We start from the raw sequence: 19238 nt of genomic DNA, 5'->3' as shown, positions 1-19238 counted from the left end.
AAGTGGCGCTGATGACAAATACTGGCGGTGAGAAAGTAAGGCAAGGAATTAACCAGATGATTTACTCCGGAAAGCTCTGCCTCCAATAATGGGTTGGCCTGAGGGATGACTGTGATCCAGCAGAGGGAAAGAAAGAATGAGAATAAAGACAGTAGAGAGCCTCGATTCCTCTTCATTGTTTAGAACATTTACCCTCCGATGTTAAAATCCTCATCTGATGAAGAGGTAAATCCTGCCAGTCTTTTATTCAGCGCTCGATATAAAGGAGGGTGAGCCAGAGAAATCATTCATACACCTGCACAGGGCGTAATGCCCCCATCCTTCTCCCTTAGGGTCAAACAGGCAGTAAATCTCTTTGCAAAATAACTTCCTTTCAGCAGCCTTATAGCAGATCCACTTCTGTACTTCTTATACAGATGATGTCCTCGGAGACAGGAGGGACGTCTAGAAGCACAAAACAATAAAGGAAGAAAAAAAGAAGCAAAGTGGAGGCGCACAGAGGATCGATGTAGAGAAATGAAAAGGCAGAGGAGGTTGGAAGCAAAGTTGAGAACACGAAAGGAGCGTTTTTATGCAGTTTGTTGGTATTACTGAAAGCAAAGTGACAGGTTGTGTACTGTGTAAAGCACATATGAAAAATAAAGGTTTTCTGGTTAATCATAATGCTCTGATGCACTGAATTTCCCAGCATTATAGAGGTATTAAATAATGATCTTTCCACCCAAAACACAGCTAGAGGCATATTTGTGAGCCCCTTTGTTTGATCTGTGTGACATTGGGAGTGTAAGTAAAATATTTGGATGCTTTCCAGTGTGTGTGTTTGTGTGTGTGTGCGTGCACCACATGTGCCAGTGTGTGTGCTGCGATGAGAAAAAAAAGCAATGTGTTGTGTTGGATTTGCAGGGAAATGTGATTTATGTTGTGGAACTTTGATCTTCTAAAAGGCTTTGGGATTTTACACAACAATAATTCTCCTCGGCCTGGGCTTAAATAAATGATGTGCCTGTTGCAAGTGTCCAGAATAAGTTTAACAGACTGATCAGCGTTGGACAGGGCTGTGGTTGGACTTGTCTTTGGAGACCTATGTAAAGCCAAAGACGGGATGATATGAGATCATGTTACTTTATTTCAAACAAGGCCTATAAATAAAGGCTGTAGTTCTCCTGAGTGATGGGCTCTGTATGTGCAATATGAAAGATGACTGTATCATTACATCAGAATAATCCTTATCCATTTCAATAATTATCAGCCACAACAATGTTGTGACGGCTGGTATTTTTTTCCCCTTGTGAGGCTGTGTCTGTGTGTGTGTGTGTGTGTGTGTGTGTGTGTGTGCGTGCGTGCGTGCTTGTGTGTGCTTGTGTGTGCTTGTGTATCTTCATGGCAAAATGGGGTCCTGGTGACAGCATTTGTTGCAGGAACTACTACAAAAGCTGGTTTGAGTATTTTGATAGGTATTTATGTGTCTGTCTTTCTGTCTACATATTGTTGGCAACACAACCAGATGATATCAGAATGCAGGCCAAGTTCAAGAATGGGTTAGGTCTGAGCAAGGGGGGTCGAGGTAGGGAGCTAGGAAGTAAGGAAGGGGCATTGGCACCCTCACTTCAAGCCCCTGGCCCACAAAACAGGTGCGTAGTTGAACAGAATGACTGTTGAGTTGGAAGATGGGTATGGTTCATGGATTCATCCACCACCCCTCCTGCCCTACAGCTTTCTTACACAAAAGATAGTTGATAGACTGCTTTCCAGTAGACTAGAGCCATGAACATGACTCTGCAGTAAATGAGTATGCCCTTCTATTTTTGTGTGTTGTGTTCAATGTCAAGGACACGCTGGAATACAGGGTTAGTAAACAGTCGCAGCATAGAGACCAGTGAAAAGGTTACAGTGGCTACCTCTTAATATCTGTTATTTATTCAGGCTCTCTCCTTAACATGGTGCCGACTAATTTTGAAAAATGTTCAAGCAATGCTTGGATGGGGATGGGTCGTATTTTGTAGTGGCGCGTCATTGTGTTTTGCCAGAAAAGGGCCGAAAAGTAGCTCGTCCACTTGGGTATCACATATCCATCACTGCCAATTGGAGCCAATCCTAGCTGGAGCTAATAAATACAGGTAACAAGTGACTAGTGAATTGTTATTTGTCAGGAGCTAGGGGTGGACAGATTATTGGCCTGGCCAATTATTGGGGTAGATATTTGGCAATTTTCCGATTACCTGTATTTGCATTTTATTTTTATGATCACTGATAAAATTTTATGATCACTGATAAAATTAATCAAAAGTGCAAAGAAAGTGTCAGCATGAGAGGAACTTTTACTTTGTAAAACCTCATGGAGCTATTTGTATTCATTCATTTTTTACTTAAATTCTCACTTGACTTCACAAAAAAAGTTGCTGGGAACTTGCCGTATATGATGTTAAAAGTTTCAGTTTTGATTAAACATTTGCTAAAGGCATTTAAACAAAGTTTTGTGTTAGAGTTTGTTATATTCCAAATTCGAAATATTGACAGAACAAAATTACATTTTTATTGTAAATGCAAATCGGTTCTAAATATCACTTATCGGTAACTTTTTTACTGAAGACAAAAGACAGATGTTAGTGGGTGTTTTTTGTCCAGTGGGAAAGGGCTCTAGACACAGAGTACAAATCAATACAGACGAGCAGATGTGGAACTGACCAATATCCTCAGCAGAATATGCCACAGATGATTAATGCTAAGGGTAGCAGTCGGATGAATCCGTTCCATTTCTTGAAAGACCACCCAGTGCAGAACAGAAAGTGCATAAAACTTTGTGGGGCTGCTGCTTCTTCCTCCACCACTGCAAAAAGCTGCCCCAGCTGTGCCTGATCAAACTACATTGGCAGCTTTGTTCTCTTGAGCTATATGTCAAGAAAAAATGGAAAGAGATAACAACTGCAGTGACTACTGACATAGCAAAGCAAAAATGGCGTTTGAAGATGGGAGGATTTAAGAAATGTTGTTTAATCAATGATCCAAAGTTCAAGCTGCCTATTCGTGAAATATTTGCAGAGAAAGCACTGCCAGAGTTAAATTGTGGTCCACCAGAAACTTGCCCAGCAGCTTTTTAAAGTCACTCATTTCCCAACCACAACAGGCCTGTGGTCAAGTGAGACGTGCGCCCTACCACAGTCTCACAGTGCTTTTCATAGAGGACTGGGAGTTGAAAAGTTTGTCTCCAAAAAAATTACAGCTGTGATGTTCATCACACAAGGCTTACAAGACGTCCTTGCATCATGAAAATGAAACAAAGACCAACAAGTCTGCATTATTATAGATAATGAGAGTAACATGATCAAAGGAGGGAGCTTGAATAAGTGGACGAGGCTGCAGGGCTTTGGCCATCGCCTTCACCTTGTAATCCGTGTGCAGGCTAGCCTCTTCTTGTGCTGAACTGAAAAATGCAATCAAAGCAGATTTTGTCAGCCTCTGAAGATGATTGAAAACCTGAGAACAAATGACTAGTGACTGAATTGACAGAGAGCGCTGAGTTTCCCTGCAATGTCCTACCAGGTTGTACTCCAGACAGACAACCATAAGAGTGGGTACTGGAGCAGGAATGGCCAAAGTTTTGGCTTCAGACAAAAAAACACGACACATTTTTCTAACTTGGCAAGACCTAGAAGCCCTGGAGTGTGTCCACATGTCTCGACGCACCCCTCCTAGGTATTCACAGATGCATTATCAGGTGAGGACTATGTCACCGTGTCCTGTGTCAACCAGTCCTGTATCTGTTCAGCTTTAGTATTTTGGAGAGTAAGTCTGATTATCCTGCCACCAACAACCTGTTTATCATGACATACCTCGTGGATCTCAGGTTAACAACAACTTACAGTGCAAAAGAAAAGATTGAGCAAGTAAAGTGCAGAGACACGCCAGAGGTGGAGGCTATTTTGGTCGACCAGGATACAGCTGTATCAATGCTTCATGAATCACAACAATCTGATCCACAAGTGTCAAAGAAAGAAAACTAAACCCTTGGAAGCTTCTGTAAAGGATAGCATCCTCTACCATTCCATCAAAGAGGGAGGAAACTGTCGACATACTTACAATCTGTTGGTGCAGACAGCAAGTCAAGCCCCCTGCAGTGGTGGAGGAACCTTGAAGAAATGTTCCTGAAACTGAAGAATTTGACAAAAAGAATTACCTCTTTGTACCTGCTGCCAGTTCCCCATCTGAAATGGTATGTAGTTCCAGTGGGAATTTCTTGACTTGCCACAGGGCATCCCTCAAAGCGCAAACAGTCGTCAGCCCTCTGTTCCTGTCACAAAACCTGCAGAAAAATATTTGTACACAAACAAACATGCATAAATAGTTTTGTGGGTTTTGCACATTACTGTGTATTTGTTCAGCTTACTCTTTCAAGTATGTGAAATATTATTTTTGTAATATTAATTTGCAGTTATTTATTTTTGATTTAATAGCAGTTAATAATCAATATACTGGGTGCAGTTATCTTGTTTGAATGAAATAAGACTTCAGTTGTACTGATTGTTATTTTTATCCTTTCACACACAACTTAACATTCTGTTCCATTCCATACATGTTCATACACTGCAGATCTGCTAGTATGATCACACTGGTATGATCATGCCCTTCAAAGGGTAAAATTAAACAGATGTGTAAGATTAGATACCTAAAATGAGGACAAAGCTGCAGATGGTACACTGAACTCTTACATATCACCGGCTTCCACACCGTGGATGTACTATACAGAGGATCTCCTTGTCCTAAAGTCCTCCGAACTCGTTGTAAACAGAGCTATTGCCCTTTCTGCCGCCCCCTTACATCTTCAGTATGCTTGATAGGCTTTGCCTGCATCATGGTTGCCAAACGTGATAAGACAATCACTAATGGGGGAGGGGTTTAGTGAATGGACCATTATGAAGTGACAAATTGGTCTGAAAATCAGAATTTTTTTAAAAAAAAAAACATGCTCATCTGGTCACTGAACAGAAATATTTCTTTGTTTACTCACTGTGCTAAAAAGGTCAGAGGTTATTTTCAGCTAGAGATGCAGCCCTGGAGCATGGAGGGAATGTGTGCCTTTGCTCAGGGGCACTTCAGCAGAGCATATGTTTGCTGACTCCCGGGCCTTGACCTTGGGTCGTCCTTTTGAAGGGCAGATTCTCCCTACTCACTACTGATAAACAGATACAATACACTGACTCACAAACTAAAAATGTGAAACACAATGCAAGGCCTTGTCTTAGTTGGACAAGGAAGAGTTTTTTTTTTAGAAAAATGCCTTAAATGATTTCCAGAGAAGAGGGATTTCTGTTTGTGTGTATGGGGACGAGGTCTGTGTTTCTCATTATGTTTTGTGTAATAAGCAATGATGAAATCACGGGTGTGGGGTATGTGCATGTACAAACACACACATATGCACGCACACATGCACGCACACACTCACACACACTTTCACAGCTGTCTTACAGGATGAGGTCACCTAAAAGTGAGCACAAACTCCCATAATGCACCTTATAAGGTCAAAAACTGCTGACAACATTAAAGTCACATACATTCAGATCACCTAGATGAAATGTTGATGAGACATGACCTATAGACAAAAACACTGAGGCCATGTTTAGATGAGAATGGCTGTACTAAAAACGGAAAAGTCTTGACTTTGCTTTTATTTAAAAAAAAAAAACCTGCATTCATATTATAGCATTGTGAGAACGACCCACGTGTACATGGGTCTGCAAAAACAACAGAGAGCACTGTACTGCACATGCCAACCCAGTATGTGGCGGTGTAACTTTGTAATGACACACCATAGAAGAAGACCACTTGAATGCGCAAAGTGTGGCAGTGATGTCCTCGTTCTCACAGGATCCACACATTGCTAGCGACAGAAGGGGTTGTGTTTTCAAAAGATTACACTCTGGAACCCGCTTTTAAAAGTTTGCATTTTTAGGTCCCCGGAACGCCGTTGCCATGTGAACGATATATAAACTGTAGATGTCTAAGTAGATTTGTATGCACAACGTGGCATTATGAGTTAAGAAATTCTCCTCAGAAGACGGTACACAGGTATCTGAAATTAGGACGGGTCTACTTTTTATCCACTACAACTTAGACTACTATTTGAGTTCCATGAGCTCTACCTCCTGTTTCATCTGTAGGTTATCATGTAAAATTACACTGCCTTGCTTTCTGGAAGCACAACTATAAATCTAAAGTAAGGACAGGTTGATATATACATGTGTATACACTTTAATTTCCTCCTGTCTGTCATTTTCCCCCTTACTGAAAAGACAGGCGGCCTGTCAGGAGGAGAATTCCTCCCTGCAGGCCTGCTGAAATGAACGGCCTTGGCCAGGCCATGGATTTGGTTTTAATAGCAGCTCGCACAAACACTGTAAATTTACAGCTGGGAACAGCTCACTGAAAAGAACCTCAAATTTGCCAAAGCCATAAGTCCAGTCAGCAGTCTCTCACTCTAAAATTGTCTCCATACAGTTCTCTTCCACTCCTTCAGTGGATAAATGACTCTCTTCTTTTTCCCCTCTCTTTCACTGAAGTGTTCAACCTGCACATGACCACACTAGACTGGTCTGGTAATTATTGAGGTTTGTTCACACAAGCCTGGTGTTCTTAACATGGCTAAACATTGTCACTAAAAAGCTGTTTTGGTCTAGGGATGGCATGTCGGTTGGTCCACCTCTTTGCTCCAGGCTGAAATTTCTCAACAACTATTAGATGGTTTGACAAAAGATTTTTTAAAGACATTCATGGTCTCCAAAGGTTGAATCCTACATACTACTGACTTATTTTATTTTATATTTTGGCCTCGGCTGTAGTTTGTTTGGGACCGATTAGCAAATGATAATATGCTAACATAATGAACTAAAGATGTAATTTTATTAGGCTAAACATCACCTTGTTAGCGTGTGATTGTGTGCATGTTAGCATGCTGACATTAGCACAGCCTGACTGAGATGCTAACATGGCAGATAGGAGTTATCTTGTGTAACTTGCAAATTATCTTCCGATGAAAGGTTAAAGCAAAACATTTACATTTCTTTATTTTAAAAAAACAGGAAGATTTTCTATTGAAAACAGAAATAAACAATTTGAGTCAAACAAAAAGTTTGGCCAATAATTGCCAGTATCTATGATGGAAGGGCTATTATATTTAAAGGACAGCTGGAGTAATGCTCCTGTAACTTCTGATGTAGAACCTCAGGGCCAATTGTAATATAAAACATCCAGCCTTCCACAAGACGGTCCCCCACAATGAAATGACCCAAGGGGGTCTTGTGGAAATATGTAAAACAATCAGCTAATGGCAGCCAAACTACTTCTGTTAAGAAAAACATGTTTTTGGTCAAAATTATGTTTGTTACACGCGGAATGAAAGTACATCATAGACTGATGTAATTACATCATGTAAGATGACGCACATGACAGACACAAGTAAAGTTTTTTTTTAAATAAATGTTATTCACACATGTCTCAGTCTCCTGAGTGAAAGTCCTGTGTTTGCTGATCCATCCACTGCCTCATTGTCCTCCTTACTTTGGCTTTCTGGCTTATTATACTACATATGATAACATTAACCACAGTACATTGCTCGACATTGTAAAACCAGGGAATTTGTGTGTAAAACACAACAAAAGATCCATAAACATTGTCTCCGTGGTGCTGGCACATCATTTTCACTTTATGTATTTTTCTGAGCAAGGTTTAGAAGAACACTCTGAATTTCCTCTAACTAGCTAACCTGAGATAACCTCTCCGATACAAAGTAATCAAGCTGCAAAGTAAATTTTAATATCCTTCTACATTTGGTGAGAGATCACAATGCTCTTCTTCCTTTTCCACAACTTATCACTGTTCTCCTACTTTACGACCACCCACGGTGAATATTAAAAAAATACCTAATCTTTCTGAAACGCTCACATTTTGTGATAAAAGACTCACTCAGTTTTCCCATAGAGAAAACCTATGTGTGAACCACAGAAACCACGACTTTACTCAGCAGAGCCAAGCAACGGTTTAGGCTCCATGTGTTAAAGGAGTTTCTCTGTCTCTCCTCGTCGCTGGCAGCTGGAGGTACTCAGCACTGACTCTTACATGGAGCTTTGAAATAGCAATCAATGCCTTTATACTGCAGGGAGGGCTCGTAAAAGTGTCGTTGGGAGGAATATATGATGTCGTATTTCACCCTCCCCTCCCTATTTTTAAACACTGAGTTATGGCTGCAGAAATGTGTACCCATTAAAGGTGATATGATGTATTTTCTGCCTTGTTCAGAAACTCATTCATCACTCCGGACCAAAAAGAAAACTGCACTTACTCTTTCACCCCTTCCTCTCCCATCTTCCCTCCACTCCTCACCCCGCCACCCCCCACCCTGTTCTTGTACGCTGTCTTGAGTAATTTACGATACACCGGTAGTGCAACCTTCTGGCAGGAACTGCAAGAGCAGCTTGCTTTTTCTCCTGGCAACTAAATAACCTTTTTATAAAAGACCAAACTTGGCCAAGTCATCTGCTGCTGCACATTTAGACAGGACCGAGCTGGACATGTGGATACAATCCCTCACTCTCCTCTTTTCTTGGGTTAGAATGCCAAGATATGGAAGCAAAGAAATGCCATAATAATATGAATTGACTTTTAAAGATGTATGGTTTTAAAATTCAAAATATTGCAAACTTTCTCTAAAAATGTACAGATCATTTGTTTTGCAGTAGTGTATGTTTTTTACTTGTCTTGAAATTTTAGATCAGAAAATGACAATTAATGACTATTTTACAAACCTTTGAATGTTGTATGTTTGAATGTTCTGTCCGAGTTGTGAGCCCTGCAGAAATTCCTAACACTTTTTAGACTGCCTGTACAAGGCTTGAATATTGTGTCATTCTGTTGCCTCGTCCTTTATAAAAGGTATGATCGCGGGATAAGGAAACAGATTTGACTCGCCTTTGAGCTGCAGCGGCGGTAGTAACAGCGCCAAATCAAGGTCTATGTAAAAAGACTAGCAGGCATGATGGGATCATGGGTTGGACATATGTGATGCTGAGGCGTGTTATGTGTGGAACCCACAGTGGGAGATTTAAAAAACAGATTTAAAAAACCTCAATGAGAAAGAGCAACAGATGTAAATGTTTGCAAATTGGCAAAACATTGATATTAAGGACACTTCTAGCAGGGGAGGAGATCAGATGCCACATAACAGACAGTAAACAATTGTTGTTGTCATGTTATGCCATTGTTATTGTGTAGATTGTGTCAAATGTTATGCCTGTCACACCTCTTTTACTTCCATGATGCCAGCATGCTGTCTCAAAATAACACAGTGGAGAGTTGTTTGGTTCTGTAGAAAAATGCAATGACTGCACATTGTATTGGTTCTTGTGCAGTCTCTTTGATAAAAGGGCTCCTGAGAAAACCACAAAATCTGAGGTTCCTGTGAATATTAAATCACACAGAAGCTTCTGTATTCCTGTAGCGTCTGCTCATTGCTCATTTGGGCGTGTTTGCAATATTTGCCTTATGATTGTGGTTCATAACCTTCCTGCATGCCATCTAACTTTCTCCCCACCTCCCCTGTAACTGGCACACTATCAAGTACAGCAGAAATAAATCAACAGCAGCTGTAATTATTACTACTGTAACAGAACAGAGTTGTTGCTGGTGCTGTTGCTACTGCTGTGTTTTGTAGTCACTAGAAGTAGCCTGTGTGTGTGTGTATGTGTGTGTGTGTGTGTGTGTGTGTGTGTGTGTGTGTGCTGCTGTTGCAGTCTGCTCCCAGTGTCTGCCGACAGAGGATTAATCTCCCCAGCTGAGGCAGTAGCTAAGGTCAGCAAGGGAAATATTTCATAAGTGTCAGCTTGGCCCATAGCCCTCAACGCAGAGTTCGAAATGAGAATGCACGGTCGCATAACAAACGGCTGTGTGTGACTTTGCGAGGCTCACACAGAGCACATGGAGGGGGGTGATGTATGGCAGTGCTTCACTTTCATGTATTCATCTGAGCTGGTGAATTACTGCCGCGGACAAGCACAGTGCTTTGTCACCACAAGGACCCAGTTGAGACAAATATTTTGGCCACACGAGGTCTGTGTCTGGAATGCATTTTCCATTACTGCTTGCTCTCTAACTCCTGTTTTTTTATTTAAGGAGAATTCATAAAAGTAATCCCCGACTTCTGCTTCAGCACGTTTACTTCATTCAATAAAACACTTCGTTTACAAAAAAACACTGCATATGTTGTTTTCCATTAGGCCTAAAAATGGTCTTATAAATTGACTTTGTCATTTCCCCTGCATTTAATACCCGCACAGTTACAGGTTTTGCTGCTCCTGCGGTGACCCGGGGTTGGCAAGCACATGCAGAGAGATTAATGGCATGGGCGGGTCGCTTCAATAACTGTTTGTTTGATGTGTCAAGCCTGAAAGGCGCTGATTTACTTACACATTGATAGGTTTTTAATTGAGCAATGCCATCCCTTGTCACATCAAAGCAGTGGCAGCTGACATGACTCGTCTCACTGCGGGTTGTGATGATTGACATGCAACGCTGAGCCCTGCCCGTCCCATCCCTCTTCATCATCCTTGGTTATGTTTGGCAGGAACTTTGTGGCTACTGCAACGTCCAATAACTTTTGTTGTTTGCCGGGTCATGAATGCCAGAGAGTTCTTTGGAATAGGCTAAGTTTAAGAAGCTACATTGAGCAACTTTATTTTCCTAAACTTAATTTTCCTGAGAAAATGCGTTGTGGTTGTTTCAAAGACAGAAAGACAGAGTTCCCAGCAGCCTCTCCCTCAACAAAGGCTGGTGATGAAGACACAGAGGCGGTGACTCTGACCGTGAGCGGAGGAAGCAGCATTGACTTTAACAAGCGTGAGGAATGTGCTGGGAAGATTTTCTTTGCACGGCCTGTTGTTGTTCCTTTTACCAGACCTGTCACGGCTCCAGCTTGTGAATACCTTGATTGTGCTTCTATCAAAATGACCCCCCTCCGTCATCAGGCCAGTGGAAGAAAAAACATCTTTTGATGTCATCTGAAATTTCACACAACAATGTAGGATGATCTGATTTGAGGCAGACGCTGTCTGGCGGCGCAGGCCCTGTTTTCCCTCCACCTCTCCCCTCGTCTCCTCCTCCTCCTCTCTCTCCATGCTCTTGATAACTTCTCCGTGTGGAGGACAATGGCGGCTTTTGTTTCTGAGTGTGGAGAGATCACTTGAAGTTGCACGGGTGTGGGCGGTGTGCAGCCTACGTGCCTGTCTGTGAATGCATTTCAGGTGTAGCGACTACGACAAGACGAAACCCTGCGCGGTGTAGGTTTCGGAAATAAAAGTGCCAATCTGCGAACAGAGAGGGAAGCCTATTATCCTGCTGTGATTATAATGCAGACAGATAGACGACAGGTAGGCAGAGTGGATAAGAGCGTTAGCTTGCGAGACGTGATGAGCTGACAAGAGAGACAATCTCCCTCCTAAACTGGAGAGATAAGGTTGTCAGCCGCAGCTCTGACTCTGACACACACACAGTCAGATAGATGATACTGCAGAAGAACTACCAAAACACACTTTCAAGATGGCATCTTGCATAGCGTGGCCTGTCTGTGTTTGTGCGCATTTTCTCGTGCGAGCGCATGCACATTCAACTGTGAAAGGATTAGTATGTGTATGTCAAAGACAGAGGGAGAGGCAACCACAAAAAGATAAATGAGGAAGTGTGAATACATTCAGTACACTGTGTAGATATTGTTTGTGGACCTTTCAGCTCAAGGAAATCCTTGTTTCAACATTTGGTCCTGGCTGGAATGTTGCGAGGCACTTTTTAAGTGTTTGGGTCTAAATGCCATGTCTGCTACACCCCATGAAACTGTCTTAATCCACTTTTTTTCCCCTCCTCGGTTTTATTACTGCTGGAGAAAACACTAGGGGTAGAGCAGAGCCCCAGCCTCAGGCCTCTATTCCCATTCCACACACCCCATAAGTCAGTCACAGATAATTAAATAGGAGTTATTTACACTCGTTTTCCCTCCTCTGCCTCTCTGGCGCTTTTATCATTTCTCTCCCCTTCTCTTTGTACAGTACTACACGCTGCCAGACCTTGTCAAAGTCTGGCTGACACCAGTGAGGGCCTGTAGAAGTATAATAACTTGAAAAGAAAAAAAGAAAAGAAACAAGACTCTTATGAGCTCACATCAATGTCAGCCCCTCATTAAACAATCACACAGAGCATCTACACAACGCTAATCCCCGTGTGTGCCACAAAACACCTCAGCACTTCCAAACACGGAGAAAAGACAAACGAGCAGATGAGGATTTGCTTGAGCCAGGTTTGAAGAATTCAGCTGCCTAATGTCAGCGTTATATATTTACTCTGGAGTCAGGCAAACAGCAGCTTTTCAACACGGGGATGAATTAGGCCCCGCCGCAGAGCTATGGCGTCCATTACAGGCCTCAGCGGCGCTATAAATCACAGGATCACAGGGGCATGTGGGGTCCGCTCCTCCTCACTCCTCCTATCAGCCCCATCCTGGGGGTTTTGTTTGGCTGTTGTTCCAGCCAAACCCACTGCTTTGATTCAGCCATGGAAAAGGCATGGAAATGCCCCGAGGGCTGGCGGGACCTGGACATGCTGAGAAGCCTCTTTAACGGGAAAGCTGTCCTCTTAAAATATCCACAACAGGAAACAGTCATCAGTCATCGACACGCCAAAACAGCTGTTACCAGCCTACATCAAGGGGGCACATGAAAGGAGTTACTCCCTGTTGTTTGAGCCCTCCCTTGTTTCATTCTCTCGCTGCCTTTGTCTGGCGTTTCCCAATGCCCTCCTCTTTGGTCTCCTTTTAAACGCCCCCCTCTTCCTCATGCAACTCCACCCACACTGCAGCCACTCACCCTTTTAACAAGTGGGTGACTGTGCGATAAACAAGAGCGGAAACCTTCACAACTTAACCAGCAGCCCCAAGTTGTAAAGAAATGTCTGAAATCTCCTTTAAGCTCTCGGCGTTACCTTTAAATCTCACAGTGAGAAAGCAGTTGTTATGCGTCACCTGTTTATGTGTCTCGGCCCGAGGTGGTGACAGACTGTTTTAAACAAACAGGCGGATTCAAAAGAAGACTGTACAGCACTTAGCCCGGCGGCGTGCACGTCTGCGTATCCTTGCATCTCTGCGGGTCATTGAAGCATGAGTGTCGGTGCGTGGGTGATGAGTGACGACTAAGCCTAATGATGACAGGTCAAACAGTGACGCTGTTGAGTGAAGTGACTTCATACTCCTCGCGCTGGCTTTTCCTCTCAGCTGCAGATAACTGGCAGCAGGCTAACGGCAGGATGTTTGATAAGACCAAACTGTGTTGTGCAATGTCAAACAAGTTTACCGATTAAACCTCCAAAGAAAGGCTTGTTCTGATTTTGTCTGGCCAATAATCAATGATCCGTGACATTGCTTTAAGCAAACTGAATACAACAGTGTATTAATATCTCAGATCATGGATTGGGTAGTTCAGGTCAAACCATCTGATTAGCTGAAGAGGCGTTCCAGCCAGGATGGAAATCCCCATGAAGCACAGCTTGTTGTTCTTTATGGAAAATGAAATTAAGTTACTGGGCTCAGAAATGTGGCAGTCAAGATGGAACTCTGTTCTTTTTTGTTTTCTGTTTTCTGTGCTTAAAGGGACAGTTCACATTTTTTGAAGTGGGGTTGTATGAGTTAACCCTTTGAAACCTGGATTGATGTCACTTTTCTTGCGCTGTGTTCAGAGGCCTTTCACAAGTATTTAAACCTCTGAACTCAGTGCAAATTGGTGCAATTTTCTTCAAAAAACTAGGGGAGAAGCAATGAGCAACTTGTCAAGACATGGCCCGCAATTTGCAAGAAATTGATAATTTAGGAATGTATTATTAAAAAGCTAGGGAAACATTTCTAAGACCAAACTTTACATATGATAATCATAATTGTATATTCAAAATTATTTTAGTGTATTATTTTAATTGTAGGCATTGTTTCAAGTCACTGACTTGTTTTTAAAATGTTTTTTGATTTTTTTATCTTTCCTCTTTTTTGTCGTTAAGTTTCTTTTACTTTCTACTAATTTTGTTTCCAACTTTTTGGTAATTTCTTGGCAAGCTGTTGCCTTCTTTCGTTTTTCAAATAAATCGAGCCTATTTGCCCAGGTTTCAAACGGTTAAGTATCCATAGACAGTATATTGAAAACAGTAGATGGCATTTGGCACGGACCCAATTTGGAGTAGAGGGCTAGAGTCTGACATGAGAGCTAAGCCAATGTAATGCAGTGGATGGGGTCAGCAACAAAACGTACTTTAACCACCTAAAAAGAGTTCCACCAAATAAATAAATAAATAACAGTTTGAGTGCATGCTATATTGAGAGTATTTTGCGGTTCTTTACCTTAATGTCACTGTTATTTCCAATAGAAAAATGAATCCATTTAACATCTCTGAACACAGGATCTGCTGTTCTGCTGCTGCCTGGATAAGTCAGTTTGTGTGTGTTATTGTGTGACTTTGGCATTTATAATGATTCGTTTTGATTCACCAAAGTCACACAATAACAGCTAATTGATTGAAGCAGTAGATGAGCAGCTCTTGTTTTTTCAGCGGGCTGAAATGACTGTTTTTCTCAATTGGGTCTGGTGACTTTAACGAGAGCAGAGATGGGAAACTCCATGTAACGTGCACTTAAACTGATATTGATTTTTTTTAACGTGGCTTAAATATGTTATGTTGCGGACCCCATTCACACCATTACATTGCTTAGCATTGGACTCCTGCTTCTTCAAACTGGGGGGCATGCTGACTGATATCTACTATATGTAATACACCGACTTTGGATAAGTACCTCATACAACCCCACCTAAAAAAATCCAACTAAGAAAATCTAACTAAGAAAGTACAATCTGGAAAAAGTTTTTAAAGTAATATTGATGCATCTGCAATACAAACCAAAGCTTATTTTGGAGTATTTGACTATCAAGATGTCAGTCAGTGTCATAGTAAGATACATGAAAATTAAATCACATCAATATTTTAAATCCGGAAAAACTGAATTAAGCCCGGCAGCAGTGGCAGTTTGGTTGCAATAATCTAATGAAGCTATTAAATGTTCATAGACAGTATGTTTTCATTTTGCAACTGTTTATAAGAACAGGGTGGATACATACAGTTCCCTCTCCACAGTTGAGCCTTACTGGGGATTTTTGTGTTTTGGCACAAGGTCAGATGTGTGTTACAGTGTTTATATTTGGCACGTTTAGTTTGCATGTGGCTTACAGGGGGTCACTGACACAAATTTCCAGCCATGCTTTACTGCCTGGGTATGAGGGTGAGGCCAGGATACAAACCACGCCCCCTCCCTTTGTCCCGCCCCTGATTATGGATGCGGGCACTTGTGATTGGACGGCGGCTCGTTGCTTTGAAATCCCTCCCCTCACGTCGTTAGTATGTGGAAGAAGTGAGGTACTGTGAGACTGCTGCAGAGGGACAGACACACACACCGGAGGACTGTCACACACACTAGCCTCTGCGGGGATATTCCTTCTTCTTGCACTCCGTGGTTTTAACCAGCAGTGACTACTTATGGTGTTTTTTCCTCTTCTTCATCACTGGATAAAGGAATAATTAGCGGGTGGTATTGAAGAGCCCGATAGAGGATGACATTTGGGCAATTTGTTCCTCTTTAGAGACAGCTTGGGTCCGATACGGAGGACGCGTACTGCGTACATGCCCTTCCGGATTACCGCACTCTTCTTCTGATGAATTTATCATCATGAAACGTGCAGGTAAATGATTTCCAACCCTGCGTCCACTCGTCACGTTCCGTCGTCCCTCCTTGAGCCCCGATCCAGATGAGAGATCCCCCCGGTGGACCTGAACCGCTTTTACGCAGACAGTCCCCGGAGCGCAGCGCCGCCGCCGACGCCAGCGTCGATCGACACCGATTAGGAGCGGAGAGTGCGTCCGTTTCCATCCCCACTTTTTGTCCTCCAACGGATCCCTCGCGTCAGGCTAAAAGGCTTCCTATCCGGATCGTAAAGATGTTGACGGCGCACAGCGGCCACTTGCTGCACCCGGAGTATCTCCAGCCCCTCACGTCCGCGCCAGTCAGCATTGAAGTAAGTAAATAAAAATACTTTTTTTTCAAGATCTTGTGATATTATCTGAGGTATTTTTTCTTACTTATACGAAAAAGATAATATTACATTTATGGCGGAGCTTGCTAAGAGTGCTCTTTTAATAAACATCCCTTCATATGCGCCATTTTACGCACAGCGATTTGTTGGCAAGTTCACAAGAAAACAGTTCAGAAATGTTTAATTACTGCAAATAGTACGCCGCTTTAAAAGTGATATATGCTGTTGATTCTCACCGATAAGTTAGTCGTTTTCTTAAAGTAATTTGGGAGTCATTTCTTTCTTTCTTTCTTTTTTAAACTTTGCGTCATTGGCATTTTATGGCTTCCTTTGTTCATATACGATAGTAATACACTCAGGGCTGATGTGGCCTTTTTTGGGTTATTTTATTATGTGTTTAGGACATTGTTTGGCTAGTGAAATATATAATCAGAATATTACTTAATGTATTTCTTATTATAATTGCAATGATAATAGAGTAGAATCCTGTGATGTCAATTTGCTACCAGTCTATAAATAAACAGTTTTTTAACCTTCTTGCTTCCATTTTTCCTCTTCAGCTGGATGCTAAGAAGAGTCCTTTGGCTCTGCTGGCCCAGACCTGCTCTCAAATTGGCAAACCAGACCCCCCCTCCTCTTCCAAGCTGGCCTCGCTCTCGTCAGGCAGTCTTGGAGACAAGGAATCGTCCAGCCGATCCTCAAAGTCTGGAGAGCAGCACCAGTCCCTGGAGGACAAGTCCAGCTTCAAGCCTTATTCCAAGTCATCGGGCGACTGTCGTAAGGACGTTCTGGTGACAAAGGGGCCTTCAGATAAAGCAGCGTTCAGGGTGCCAAATGGAAGCTCCACCAGTGGCACTGCTTCATGTCCATCCTTCCCTCCCCATTCCCAGTCACCCACTTCCAGCCCTCCTCCCTTGCACGCTCAGAGCCAGCCCCACAGACAAAGCCATTCCCCCTCCACGCGGCCCCCGTCACACTCCCAGGCCCCGCACATGGACAGCAAACCTGCGAGCTCAGAGCAGTCCAGCTCGGACAGTAATAACAACAGCGCTGGCAAAAAAGACTCTGATGCAGCTAAGTCGGGGATGGATGGAGCTCAGTTAGCCAATTCCAGCCACATACGGGCCAGTGCCAACTCCAGCAATGCGAGCTCCGCCAGCAGCCCGCGGCCGGAGAGCAAGGCTGACCCGCAGGCCTCCTCGCAGCCTGGCTTGGGCTCTGGGCACATCGCCCCCGTCTCCCCTTTCAAACCAGGACATTCTGTCTTCCCCTTGCCTCCTGCTACCATGGGCTACCACGGCTCCATTGTGGGGGCCTATGCTGGCTACCCATCCCAATTTGTTCCTGGTTTGGATCCTACCAAGTCTAGTTTGGGGTTAGGACTTCCAGGGAAGCACCCCAGCTCCAGCCCACTCACTGGAGCTTCACCTCCATCTCTGATGCAGGGCTTGTGTAGGGACCCGTACTGTCTGACTTACCCCAATGCACCCCACCTGGGAGGGAGTAACTGCTCCACCTGCGTCCACGATCCCTCCAGCCTCAAGTCTGGTTTCCCCCTGGTTTACCCGTCCCACCACCTCCATTCCCTGCACCCCAGCTCCTTGTCTTCTAGCACCACCCCTTCCCTATCCCACCCGCTCTATACCTATGGCTTCATGCTCCCCAATGAACCGCTGCCTCACGCCTGCAACTGGGTGTCAGTTGGAGGTCCGTGTGACAAGCGATTTGCCACGTCAGAGGAGCTTCTAGCTCACCTGCGCACCCACACAGCCCTGCCCGGCATGGTGGACAGTAAGTTGTTGTCGGCCTATCCTTCATCAGTTTCATCGACGGCCTCTTGCCACCTCCACCTGCCCCCGCCCAGCAGCCCAGGTACGTTACCCAGCTCCTTCTCCCTCAGAGGCTCTCCTGGCTTGGGCCTGGCTCGCTACCACCCCTACAGCAAATCCCACCTGCCAGGAGCACCAGGACTTCCTATGACATCCCTCCCCTCCTCCTCAGCCTATTACTCCCCCTATGCCCTCTACAGTCAGAGACTGGGCTCGGCCTCTGCCCTCGGATACCAATGATAACAGTGTCAACGCCCAAAAACTGCAGGCACCAGCTTGGACTCTCCACAGCGGCCCTGAAGATGGATTCTTGTGATTGGGGTCATCACCAGTACAGGGCATTGTGCCTGGCGGCCTGCCTGCCAGGAATACCACCTGTTAGCCTCAGGATTGTGACTGGCGCTCCAAAGGCAACTGTGATGGATTGTCTGCAGAACCAACAAACTCTAGCGATGAAAGACGGCAGGACACAGAGCTTGAGAGTGATGGAATTGTGGGATTCTTCCAACAGTCTTGATTTTTGTTTTTCTTTATTATCTGTCTCCCAGAACTGAAAGTCTGTATTTATTTTTCACTCAAGCGCTTGGTATTTGACTCTAGGGGGGGAACATTTTGCTGTCCAAATAAATTGTTCTGAAATATTCTAACTGAAAAAGAATGATTTAATTATAGTACCATTATGCCTATCATACACTCTAAAAATAAAAACCTTGCACCATGATGAAGATGGACTGTGAAGCTTTATTCTGGGGACTTCTTTTTATCTCCTGTCTGCTGTTTTTTTCCCCTCCATCTATTCTGAAGAAATTGCATGTCCATGAGAATTATCTTGAACAATGCCATTATTTTTATTTGTAAATATGCAAAGATGTAATATTTTTTCAAGCTTACTTGGGGGTCACCGGCGCAAATGGTACAAAGATAAGATAAATAAAAACAATTGATGATGGCTGTGCTATCCAACCAACAGGAAAAGGTCTTATTTTGTTAAATAAATGATACATGATTGCATTTTACCTTGTTTTTTTTCCCTCATTGTTTACTATATATAGCATCGTGAAGTAGCTATTTTTCACAAGCGTCAGAGGATGGAGTAAATCTCACCAGAGCGCTGCACTGCACTTATCTAGGTCTATCCATCATTAAGGCTGTTACAGCCACGCTATATGTGGCTATGTGTAATAATTCATGGCTCATATCAGTTGACAGGGCTGTCCCAAAGAGGGCAGGCCGGGTCACATTAGCCCTGTTAGCTGGT

General features: G+C 43.4%; 1 protein-coding gene across 1 annotated transcript; it reads left to right on the top strand.

Moving 5' to 3' along the window:
* The first annotated feature begins 15473 nt into the window (after positions 1 to 15473).
* znf703 (zinc finger protein 703) lies at positions 15474 to 18991 on the top strand. Its single transcript, XM_042488034.2, has 2 exons — positions 15474 to 16133; positions 16712 to 18991. The coding sequence occupies exons 1-2, from the start codon at positions 15867 to 15869 to the stop codon at positions 18218 to 18220; spliced, it is 1776 nt and encodes a 591-aa protein (XP_042343968.2). The 5' UTR covers positions 15474 to 15866; the 3' UTR covers positions 18221 to 18991.
* The last annotated feature ends 247 nt before the right edge of the window (positions 18992 to 19238 follow it).

This window comes from Plectropomus leopardus, chromosome 4 (assembly GCF_026936395.1).
Source record: "Plectropomus leopardus strain MGB_pleo_1.0 chromosome 4, ASM2693639v1, whole genome shotgun sequence".
Taxonomy (NCBI): Eukaryota; Metazoa; Chordata; class Actinopteri; order Perciformes; family Serranidae; genus Plectropomus; species Plectropomus leopardus.
This window is presented reverse-complemented; position numbering and strand designations above follow the sequence as displayed.